Source organism: Phalacrocorax carbo, chromosome 1, assembly GCF_963921805.1.
Source record: "Phalacrocorax carbo chromosome 1, bPhaCar2.1, whole genome shotgun sequence".
NCBI classification, from domain to species: domain Eukaryota; kingdom Metazoa; phylum Chordata; class Aves; order Suliformes; family Phalacrocoracidae; genus Phalacrocorax; species Phalacrocorax carbo.
Window position 1 is genome coordinate 54,963,508 of NC_087513.1, and position 12,507 is coordinate 54,976,014.

The window sequence follows — 12,507 nt, forward strand, 5'->3', positions numbered from 1 at the left end:
CAGCATAATGCAGCATGCAACAGCTGCTAAACAGAGCCACATTCTCCTGAAGGATAGTACTATCCTCAACAGCATTTCTGCTGAGAGATACATGAGATCCAGAATAACCTTCCATACATTCAGACCTCAGACAGAAACCTTGGCTTTCTGTAAGGTTACACAGGCTTGGCAAAATTCCTTGCAACAAGCAAGTGAAATTCCCCCAAGGGAATCCAAAATAAACCTTGAAAGACTGTACACTTAGGCATTTGCCAGAATACCCCTACCCCTTCCTCAAAGCAAAAAACTCAGTTGTCAGAAAATGCTGCATTCCTGAGGGTCACTGAGGAGGGTGAGAACCCCACAGAAAAAAAATTGCTTTCAACATTAAATGAATGCAACTGCTTTTCAAAACAGTTTCACAGTCACAGCTTCAGGAGTCCCTGCCATGAAGGACCCTTGCCTTTGTAGTAAGGCAAGCACAGTAATTCAATAAAGCACGTTTTTAAATCAACCACCAACAAAATTTCATCAGAATCAGGCAGTCCCCTATGGCACATACTTCACTTTTAAAAGTTTATGAAGACTCTTGAGTGTTTGGGGACCTTTGAATTTGAAATTCCACCTTTAAAAACTTATGCAATGCTTACTCTTAGACCCTTAGATTTGATTTGGTTTTTTGTGTTCACATTTCTTGGTGCTAGTCTAGCACGAGGGCCTATTTTACCACTGAAACATTAACTGATGGCAATTTCTAACATTCTTCCAGGAAACATGAGAATATTATATGCTGCCTAATCTTCCTGAGGGAGATTTTAAATATTCTCGCTGACTATATTACTAACACATGAAATCAGAATTTTAAAAAAACCCTCCCCTCTGCATTAGCTTATAGAGAAGCTGGAAGAGGGAGATGTGGGGGAAAAAAAAACAAAAACAACAACCTGAAGACTTGCTAACCCAACACCAAAGAAGTCAGTAGAATTTCAAATGGCTAGTGTTTGATACTCTCTAATAATTCTATTACAGCACGAGTCATGCCACAGTGGTAAAGAGAAGAGTTCAAAACTGTTATTACCAAACATGCGAATGCTATAGGCAAGGTGAGAAGTTCAACAGTTGAGATGACTGCTAACTACGCGAGCAGAATTCAAAGCAGCATATTTGTGCCAGAGGTAGAATATTTAACTAGTACTATTCAGAACACTGAAGGTGATTAATCAACAATAAAAGATGGTGACAACAACACCACGTTCAAGCCAGAAAACTGAAGACGACATTTTGTCCTTCCGGTGGCTAAAAGTTTTAAGGTAGATTGAAGCCAGTGCTTGTTGAGGTATCATCCTTTTTATAGACAAGACATCTGCAAGAAAGTAAGATGGTCTATGCCATGTTGGATATCTACATTGTTTTGGGCTTCTTGGCTTTACCTGGGTAACTGCTGAATGAGACACGGCCGGTGCTAGTGTCTGGATCAACTATGTTGAAGTTCCAATGTTTATATATCCTCAGTGTGGCCGCATATGTAAACCAGCTGGAATGGGCAAAATATATATTCTCATATCCAGGTAGAACCTCGAAAACAGAAGCAGAAAGATGAGTAATTTCAGACCCTACTATACCCTGCATGTTTTGTACTTGATAGAAACTGGGAGAACAACTTGTTTTAAGCAGTTTGATTAATTGCATTGTTCAAGGAGGAGTAGATTCTTGTGCTTTTAACTGTGTACTTAACAATGAATTTCTGAAAACTCTGGAAATAATTCTTGCCTGTATGCTGTTTTCTAATAATCAGCTGTTATTTTTTAAAATGAAACAGCTTAGGGTCTTTTGGGACACCTGCATCACTTGGTATGGTGTTTTTCCCCTGGTTTCCTCTTGAATACTTGTATTTACACATTCAGATCAGCCCTCTGCAAGCATAAAATCATAGAATTGTTTAGGTTGCAAAAGGCCTTTACGATCAAGTCCAACTGTTAACTCAGCACTGCCAAGCCCACCCCTAAACCTTGTCCCTAACCACCACACCTACAGGTCTTCTAAATACCTCCAGGGACGGTGACTGAACCACTTCCCCAGGGCAGCCTGTTCCAGGGCTTGATAACTCTTTCGGTGAAGAAACTTTTCCTAACACCCAATCTAAACCTCCCCTGGCGCAACTGAGGCCGTTTCCTCTCATCCCATCACTTGTTACTTGGGAAAAAGAGAGTGACACCCACCTTATTATAACCTCCTTTCAGGTAGTTGTAGGGAGTGATAAGCATATCCAACATTAACTCAGAACACGCTGTTTCTGTGAAAATGCCTCTGGGTGACTTTGAAGTACGGAAGCAAATGCAAGTAAATTCATTTTGAAAAGGTCAATATAGTTGATAGTACATCTTTTCAAAGTCTTTCCCTTGTTCTAAGGTTTGTTGTTAGCTCAGAAACCTCTTGCTGTAGGCAAATGCTTGAATGAATGCTTCTCAGTTTAAGGTGAATATTGTTGCTCTGGGATACACGGAGTCTCAATATGCTGACTAGATCCTTGATAATTTTAACTGAAAAATTTAATTGCCACCATGATGTATCGGACACTTACCTTAAAAACATTTTTTTCTGTCATTACTCCCATTGGAAAGCCATTCCAGAGTATCACTGTTAACACTTAGAAAACATGAGCCACTTGCACCCATTTGTGCTTGTGCTAGCACTGTCCTTTAGTTTAAGTAATCCTCTTCCCTTCCTCCCTGCTTATTTGCCCAGTGTGTTTTTAAGACATTCACAATACTCCCTTTCAGACTTCACTTGGCTAGGTGGAAGAAGTTACCCTCTTCCAGTCTCCTCTCCATGGTAGTTCCCCATTCCCTCGTAATTCTAGTAGCTTTTCGTTGTCAATCTCCGTGATTTTGTTTTGGTTTGGTTTTTTCCCTGCCCTTGAACACAAGTGAGCAAAACCAGACCCAGAATCCTACGGAGGCACAAACAACAACTGCATAAAAGGACCTTGATTGACAGGAGTCTCTTTAAGCACACACAACGTGAAGAGCAAAGACTCAAAAAATGCAGACTCAGGACACAGCAAATCAACACAGTCACTGGAGATAAAGTTCTTGGTGATCACCTTGATGAGTGCAGAGCAGTGACCCATATCCCACTGATACTTCCCATGGCTTCCTGGCTCCACGTTGCATTGTCCACCCCGTGCAGAATACTCAAATAATGCAGGAATGAGGTCCAGCAGGTCTCCAACTGCATTCAGAAATTGGACATCAAAGATGCTCAGTGGCTGAGGAAATGGAGAAAAGAGAGACCACAAAAAGCGCTTTCAGACAGAGAAGCATCAAGACAGTCCCAACTGTTAGAATTTTTCTTTTCTCAAAGGAAGCTCTTATATTGTCTGTGAAACACTGGCTCACAAGGCCCAGATGCTCAAACTCAGTGTCAAATTAGGCACCTAGGTATCTTTAAGGTTCTGGCCCTTATAGTGGCATTACCAATGCTAACATTTCTGAGGAAAAAAAGAGACACTAGCAGTAACTTATCAAACTTTTGTGTGTCTTTGCAAACAGCATACCAATCAGTCTGCTGGGTAATAGTAAGATTGCAATTTTTCGGCTGATCTAGATGCATCTGAAGAGCTTTACATTAACAAACACTCTTGGGAGTTGCGGATTTTTTTTTATAAAAACTGATGTAAGACATCCTCAGGACTAAGGAGGAGTAAACAAATGAGGGAAGCAAGATATGTTAACAATACTAATCAAGTATGGAATTAGCTGAAGAGAGGAAGTTGGTCAAAAGGCATGCCGCTATGCTACATGCTTGTGAAAACCCCTTACGGTTGGAGCTTTCCAGGCTTAACTACACACAGCTCATTGTGCAACATGCTCTTCAGAACCTTCTCTTAATTTGCCTCTTCAGAAGAGCTTAACAGTGGTCTAACCTCAACCTTCAAAGACCGTTTTCTAAATCCTTCCTGTTTCTGCTTGTACCACACCTTCAGTTAACGCAAGGCTTAAGGAAAAGAAGTCAGAATGCACATCACTGTAGGGCTATGAATAGTAACTTTAGAATGGGACATAATCATATAGCAGAGAAACACATTGCTTGCAGTATAAATCACTGTTATTAAACCATATAGCTGACCTCTCTACAAACCCCAGTAAAAGGCAGACAAGGACATGGAAAAAATAAACAGAGCCAAATCAGTTTCCTTTTTATTCAGAAGGCTGAATTCTGTATCATCCAACTGCTGTTTTGGCAGAGGAGATAACCAACAGGAAAACCAAAATAATGTAAACCCTAGTCCATATATCCAAGGGGAAGGATTAAACCTTCCCACAATGCTTACCAAGACAAGAGAGAGAAATAAACCATTCTCACAACTAAAATCATGCATCGCAGAAGGCCCTAAGAGCAGATATAGTTTGAGGAAGAAATCCAAAGCAAACTTTCATATATGTTACATTGCTTACAGCAAAAACATGATGAGCTAAAAGACTCAAACAGGGAGCAGTAAAGGCCACAACTGATAAAACATCAAGAGATGTATATTTGGATAGCTTTAAGCAACCCAGTGGTGTGAATCATTTACAAACAAGTCCCAACAACTGCTATCTCACTAGAATCTATACAGAGAGACTTGGCACCCTTTCAGCACAATTTTTCCTCATCCAGCTGCGTTTAAAGGTCTGCAAGCCCACCACACAATGAGAAGAAGCTGTTTTCCAATGCCCAATATACACAGGCATTACTGTACAGCACCACCAGGAGGGGAGCAAACAGGATTGCATATGAAAACACTCAGCCAGCCCTGACACTTGCCACCCACTTGACAAGTACATATCCTCCTCCATAAAACCTTCACTGCAACATCAACAGGTAGCTACACTGACATTGCTGCAGCATCACTTGGAATTGCCTGTATATTTTTAAAAAGTTTCACATTTCTGTGCTATCTTACAGTCATTTCAAGTCAACAATTCAGTAACTACTAGGAAGCCCATTCAGGCTAGAACAAAGGTGCCAAGCAAGGAAGCTATCAGAACTATACACACAGAAAGGTGGCCAGAGAGCACGAGGCAAGACCCACTCAAACAAAGAAGCAAAGGTTATGTAAATTCCTAGGGCTCCACTGGGTGAGATTAGGCTGTCAGCTCCCAAAGCCAACCAAAATATCACAGAAGTAAAAGAGGAACTAGGTTGTTAAGTACCCACTAGGGCTGTATTTTCATTTCCTTTTTGAGAGGCAAGCAAATTTTGTTCCAGTTTATTTCCAAGAACTCACTGCTCTGCTTGGATAAACCTGGTTTTGTGTTTAAGATTGCCTGGTGCTCAGTGACATCACACAAGCACAGTGCACAAAGCTTCTCTGGAGTCTCAGTAAAACAATGCATTCAAACAGAAGACTTGGGCGTCTGCAGTGCAGACCAAATCTGGGTATTTCGCGACTGGCCTCAGGCATCTGCTACAAGGCTGAGGGCCCCAGTTAGGTAATTACTACAGCCAATTTCCAGGATATATTGATAAGACTTCTCTGTGAGGAGTTAATTGGTGTCCACCAGCAAGAATTAGACCAAAATAAAAAAAGTGTGCATCATAACAAGTGCATAATATAGGGCTTATTACAACCTTTTGCAATCACCTTCTCCCATCTCACACACCAATGTCAGGAAAACTCTTTGCATGTATGGTTTACACCCTGAAAAAGAGTGAATGAATGAGCTAAATTGACAAGCGGAGAGGTGGTATAGCGACGATAAGACAAAACGTCCTTTTGCCAGAATGTGTGACTCCTCCTCTAGGGTACTGTCACGAATAGCAAAAAAAAAAAATCAAATTGAGTTTGAGTTACATCAGCTGTAAGGAGAAATGAAATTAGAAAGGGGAGCAGATAGGAGAGAATCAACCTTAAAGGCTTGTCTATATGGGACATTAAAACAGACTTTATTCTGTAACAATTATTTTCCAGTAACTTCCCCATATGTGAGCATTCTCAATACAAAATAAGGAAGTACAAACAGAGGGCTGTCCTAGAATCATTGTACTACTTAAAACTCTGACACGTCCTTATTCAAGAGTAATTTCCCTGTGTAGACAAGCCCAAGATTAATCACAGCGTTGGTAGAGCATTAGGCAGATGAAAAGGCTTAATGCTGAGTGCCCCTCCTTCAGAAATTGTCTTGACAAAAGGGTTGGGTTTGTTTACTGGATATAAAATGTTGCTAAACCAGACAGAATAATGTCAGACTTTAACAAGAAAATGTATTCAGATTTTGACATCACTCTTAATGGTACCTGTAAATATCAAATTCAAGATACAGAAGTTTACAATATACATTGCCTTCATGCAGGTTTCAATGGAAGCACCTACCTAAAATAGCCCTGCAGGAAACCAGACTTCATGCAATTAAAAAAATAGGTTAGAACAGTACACTACAAAACATATGCTGCATACATAGAGGAAAAAGTAGTACGAATACATATGTACCCATACTACTATCAAACAGTTCAGAGTTAACACCAGATTTTCTTTCTGTAGTAAGGTTTGGTTATTTGTGGCAGACACAATGGTTCTACAATATTCAAGTGAAGTAGACCTGAAGTTTAGGGGAGAAAAGAAAAATGGAACATTTCAGAGTGGCCTGTGTGCACATAATCCAACTCTCATTTAAGCACCATGTGGATTGAGCATAGCTTCAAACTACCACACATCGTACACGACAATGACAAGTCAGGTCTTTTCACTTGTCCTCCTCAAATAAGTGCACATCAACTGATCCACCAAATGTAAAACTCCAACTACTTGCAAGTTTGAAAAGGCATGCACAGTGCTGATAAGAAAACTGGACATGTGAAAAGTGTAAGATTAAAAGCCAATTAGCTATTGATACAGCTCGTTTCCATTCTCCCGAAAAGGGAACAATTTTGTTCAGCTTTGCTCAGTGTTGAAATACACAGACTTTGTAAACAGTCACTTTTCTCTATCTTTTGGCCTATCCTTGTTAATGAACCAACCTCTCAGTGTTCAGAAGAGCACTTTGTGCACGTATGAGCATTCATTGTAGGGAGGAGAGAATGTAAGAACTTTGAAATCCATCTTCTCCTCTCTTTCTCTTCCCCAGGTCTCTGATCTTTTTTGGGGAGTTAGAAGAAAAAGTAAGACTTTCTTCTGCAGTGTTTAGCCTTCTTTTAAGCTTAGGACATTGGGGGGAAATTACTCTGTAATTACTCTTTATGTGCAGAGGGCAATTAGTTGTATTTAGAAATACGCATAGTTTTTCCCAATAGCAGTTAAAACATGAGGCAACAAAATACAGCCTGCCACTTGTTGGGTTTTGGTTCAGTTTGGGGGTTTTGGGTTGCGGGGTTGGTAAAAAAAAAAGCCACACAATACAACCCACACGAGATACTATCAATATTTCTAATGTTCATTACCACCATGAATGCAAACTACTGCACCACAAAAGATCAAAAGATAAACGTGTTCCTGATGATAATAATCCTAAAACAATACAAACAATAGAAAGGATTCTTTTTTCAATGAAACAAAACTAGTATCTACCAAAGGAAAGATGGAAGAAAAGACTCTCAAAGCACTAAGGAAAACATGCAATAGGAATGAGATTTGCTTTTAAAAACTTGCAGAATTCCTTGTCGGGGCTTTCAGTAACAAGTTTAATTATCTTTTAAGGTGAGAAATAGGTAATGGAAATAGTAAATACTTGTTACTGCAGTTGTTGTCCAAAGAAAGATCAAAATAACATTGGATTAATTGAACCAAAGTATAATACTTAGAAATAAGGAAAAAAATTAATCTATTACATTAATTTATTTGCCAAACATTCTACTTAGTAACAATCTAATGGAATAAATAAAAGAACCTTTGTAAAATTCTTAAAATATGTACTGCAAGAGCAAAGTTGAAAACAGCCTCTCTGGAGGGCAGGTGTTCTTTAGTCACACAGAATAAGGAATATACTGTTGGTCTCCTCAGAGGTTATTTTGTTTGTTAGTTGTTTGGTTTTGTTTGGTTTTTTAAAGTGCCAACAGTTTACAGAAGCTGGGTTGATTCTCAGGTAAGTGGATGTGTCAAAGCTAGAACACTAGTCAGAAACACTGCATCTGCACCTGTTTTTATTGCCCATGTTAAGCTCAGAGCAACAATCTTCAAACTCTTCATTTCCTGAAGGGGATCCTAACAGCAGTAAATATGTACACAAATAGCACCGTTGTAGCCTAATCTCCCAGAATTGTTTGAAAAGTAGCATGATATCCAACAAAATGAACTGTATTTACTTTTGCAGAGCTGTCAGGTATCACATTGACAGCAAGGAAAACCAAACAGGTAGGTGCAAAAGCAGCTGTCCAAACTGTACTCGGAGGTAAGAGACTGATGTTAACTTACTGGCTCTGGCAAACAGAGGAACCTGCAGCACCATCTCAAGTGAGAAATACATACATGGGGAAAATTTCTGCTTTTCATAAAGAGACATGGATCCCAACATAGGTGATAATGCCAAAAGCTAGAATTGTGAATGGCACAGGAAAGAGTTGAAATAAATCCCACCATACGCTCCAGGCACATTTGGGAAAAGAACTATTTATATCCACTGCATTCAAAAATAGAGGACACAAATATTTCAGACTGAACCACATATCTGAACTTTCATTAAATGCACCATTTTTATATAGACGTGTTGATGAGATATCTGAAAAGAGGATTAAGAATGACTCGGTCACTTCAGAGGTCACTGCATTTTAGTATCAAATCCACATTTAAATAAGTAGCATGGAATACACGTGGCAGGTAGGACATGCCTATTATAAAGAAAAAGTTCCAGCACAACCTAGCACATACCCCTCACCCCATCTGAATCTAAAGGATTCTGAAGCAGCCAAAAAAATTGATGAGCTTTGCAGGGCTCTTCAGATACAGGTGTTACGAAAAGGAATTAATGGAGTTCTTTTCCTAGAAAGTCAAAGTGTCTTAGTATCTTCCCTATAACTCAGGCCCACCAGGATGGATCTTTCCATTACTGTGAACAGTCTTTTCTTTTAGTTTGAGCTGATTCCCCATTCATGAAAGCCCCAGAGCAAGTTCTAAGCAAGAAAGATAAGTCCATTTTACTAAAACCCAACTGTTTATTATTTAGCACTCTCAACTTCTCTAAGTTCTTGATATGGTTAATCCCCAGACCAAAGGGGTCAACTACAATTACTCAAGTCCTCCCTCTCACATTGAGAAACCTATTAGACTTAAGCACAGCACTGTAATAGCTCTACTGAAGTTAAAGGAGCTCTGCTGTTGCACACAAGCTGATGATCCAGAACACAGCTCTAATTGAATTAAGAAAAAAACACATGCCCCATTTGGCCTGTCACAGCACTGACAATGTATTTTGTAATGGGAGACTTAAAAGACAGAAAAGGAGAACACATTTAGCAACATAAAACATACTCCAAAATAGAGAGGCTTTTAAGATTTGAAATCTGACGCATGGAAATAAGAATGAAAGCTTTAATATACTCCCTGTATGTCGATTCATGCTGTTGCAGCTACCCATTATACCTAGAGGGTCATTTGCTCAGTAACAATTGTAAAGTGACGACAGCAAGCACTTCAGAAGTGTCTGTCCTTCCAACATTCATATGTGGATACAAAAGCCACCCCTAGTCTAATCAGCACCTGAGTGCCCACGGTTCCAAGTCCAGTGCAAAGGATCTGTGGTGACATGACCCAAGTGCTCAGTCACACTACCTACATTAAACAGCCTTTTTGTAGAATGGCACGCAGAATGAGTACTTGCCACTCATTATCCTCTTTTTTAAAAAAATATCAGATTCCCTTCTCCCATCTTTGTCCTCTGACATCCCATCCCCAACTACTGAAAAAGAGATGCAGTAATCTTACTGTTTGTTTGTGTAGTTTAGCCCACTCAAGGGCGCCCATGTACAGACCATCCAACTGTGCAATAATATAGCCAGCATGCCTCCAAAAGGGGTCATCCTTATTATTTCTGATTTGTTGTCTTGTCCATTGATCTTGTTTCCTGCAGAGGAACAAACAGGTTGGAATTTTCTTGTTTTTGTTTTAGAGTGTAATCGATAATGCAGGGAAGGGACAAATGTATTATGACATAGATGATCCAACCGTCTTAGAGTTTTGTGGCAAACCATGCTTTGGAAATCCTGCAGACATAAGTGTTATATCCTCTGGGTGTAAATGTTCAGATCCATTCAACATACCCTACAGTAGTGTGCCTCTATCACACTTTAGTCTCAAAGAAAGTGTTGGACTCCACCTCTGTGGAGGACTCTGCTACATCAGTTCTAGCAACTCCTTATGGTCAGTAAAGGGAAGCAAGCATTTGATAGGCCAGAACCACCATTCTCTTTTAAATGCCTATTTAAGGATAAAATAGACTGACCTTTGAAGAGCCTATGCCTCTCCCCCATGTATAAGTGCAATGAAGGCATGCTGCTGTTGGTGCTCAAACACTGCCTAAGAACTATTGCTATCTTCCTCTGACGAAAAGGTGGGAGGCCAAACACAACCATCCCATGTGCCAAATCCAATCAAGAGGTTACTAGCCAAATAACCCAGGTTTAGAGCACGAGACAACACAAACTGAACAGACCCTAGGGCAAGAGCAGCCAAGGTTATAAAGATCTCCCAGAGTTCCCTCCTTTGCTGTGTGCAAAGGGCCACAGAAGAACCACAGTTGTTAGAGTAAGTCAGGACCAGATTCCAGCCTCTTCCATCCTGCTGTATCTATCCATCCAGCATTATGTACGGCAGCAAAAAAATAAATAAAAAGAGAACGAACCTAGCAAGGAAGCAAACTCTTCCAGCAGTCTATGGGTAACAAAACCAGCCAGATTTAGTTTTCTAGAAGTAACAAGATGCAAGACGTATGTCAGAGGGAACAGGGATATGGCCAGAGCATTCAGGGCTAAAGACTTTCAGGCCAACACAGCAACCCATATTGCAAGACCGCTATTAAGTAAAGCGGAGATGCAGGAGTCTAGGATATAGGCAATAGGAAAATTATACAATGCCACCTAGTATTTCCCCCATCCTCCAACAATGCATCTTGGGGGATACAGCTGCTATGCTGAGTCATTCTGGAAAAAAAAAATCATACACATTGACATGGTAGCTAGCCCATTTTTCTCACTAGGAGGACAGCAACACTGAAGAATGACAGTAAGGGAGCCCTAAGATTTTTTTTTCTCTTCTTATTGGATAAGCTAAAACCAATCAGCTTTACATATATGCACCAATAACAGAATTAGTCAGGTACATAACCCCTTGAGGAAAGCAAAATACAAGGGGAAGATGGGAAAAACAGTCCCCAGAAATTACTGAAGTTTCATAGAACTACTTGTAATGGAAGAAAACATAAGTCTAAGGAGATTTAAATAACTGGTAATCACAATTGAGTTTCCCAGTACCTGGCCTGGTTCTTCTCCCACTTGTAGTTTCCCACCAGTGTAGCTGCATTATTTGAGCAGAATTACTTTTGATTTATACAGCCAAAGAGAAAAGGGAATCAGGACTTTTGTGATTAGAACAGAATTTACGTCAGTGGTAGAATAAATAAAATGCTAACCTAACAGAGGAAGAAAAGGATACACAGTGCTAAAAAGATTAAGGTACCAAGAGACCACACTCTTCGTGTAACATTCAAAATACCAGCTTTTTAGAAAAGGATTTTGACTGGAATGACATTCAGAATTCATTAGCATTGTCCACACTCCTTTGTAGCAATGGTTTTAAACATTTATTTTAAATAATCAGAATTAGGGAAGGGCATATGCCCTTCTGCATGTATGTTTAGAATTTTTTCTTATACTAATGCCATTCAATCAGAAAGAAAGGAAGCATATATTTTCTTTAGCCCATAAGGAAAGGAGTTAAAAACACTCAAAAATCCAGTCACCCTCCAACCCCAAGGGTTGAATGATTTTTTTCTAATAACTAAATACATACGCCATAAAATTCTGAACTCCACTTCGAATGGTGGGATTCTTAATTAACTGCGGATACATATTTGCAGCATGGTCATACATGTGCCTGAAAGAACAAGAGTAGCAGAAGTTATTCTTTTGCACCTTCCCTTCCTTTTCCTTAGCAACCCATTGGTCAACAAGCATTGATAGACAAACACCACAGCCCACAAAGCAAGCTTTTCATGAACACAGAAATTACTTCATATCTTTAATGCATGACAAACAGCAAAGATAACACAAACGGACTGTTAAAATTTAACTTAAAATAAATGACCTCACTAATACCTGCTCAAACTGCTGTACAACAGAAAGAGAATCAAGAATGAGATTGAGCTAATTCATGGCAAAGCTTCAGGTTCAGGGAATATTTGTAGGCCAGAAGCGTCTTAGAAGCTTTAGCACATTAATTTAAATCACAACAAAAATAGTTTACTGGAGAGCTATTCTATTTAGAACCAAGAAAACTCAGAGGTGAGGAGAATATAATTAGCTGATTCAGTTGTAAGAGAGAATTTCAGCCTGAAATCTAGC

At 39.6% G+C, this 12,507-nt stretch overlaps 1 protein-coding gene across 1 annotated transcript in view; it reads right to left on the reverse strand.

Moving 5' to 3' along the window:
* Positions 1-12,507, reverse strand: part of PLBD1 (phospholipase B domain containing 1) — a 40,679-nt gene that overhangs the window by 12,207 nt on the left and 15,965 nt on the right. Inside the window, exons 3-6 of the mRNA XM_064452969.1 lie at positions 11,957-12,040; positions 9,875-10,013; positions 3,083-3,247; positions 1,410-1,554 (exon numbers count right to left, since the gene is read on the reverse strand). Of these exons, the coding sequence (XP_064309039.1) occupies positions 1,410-1,554; positions 3,083-3,247; positions 9,875-10,013; positions 11,957-12,040 (533 nt within the window). The remainder of the gene's footprint in view (positions 1-1,409; positions 1,555-3,082; positions 3,248-9,874; positions 10,014-11,956; positions 12,041-12,507) is intronic.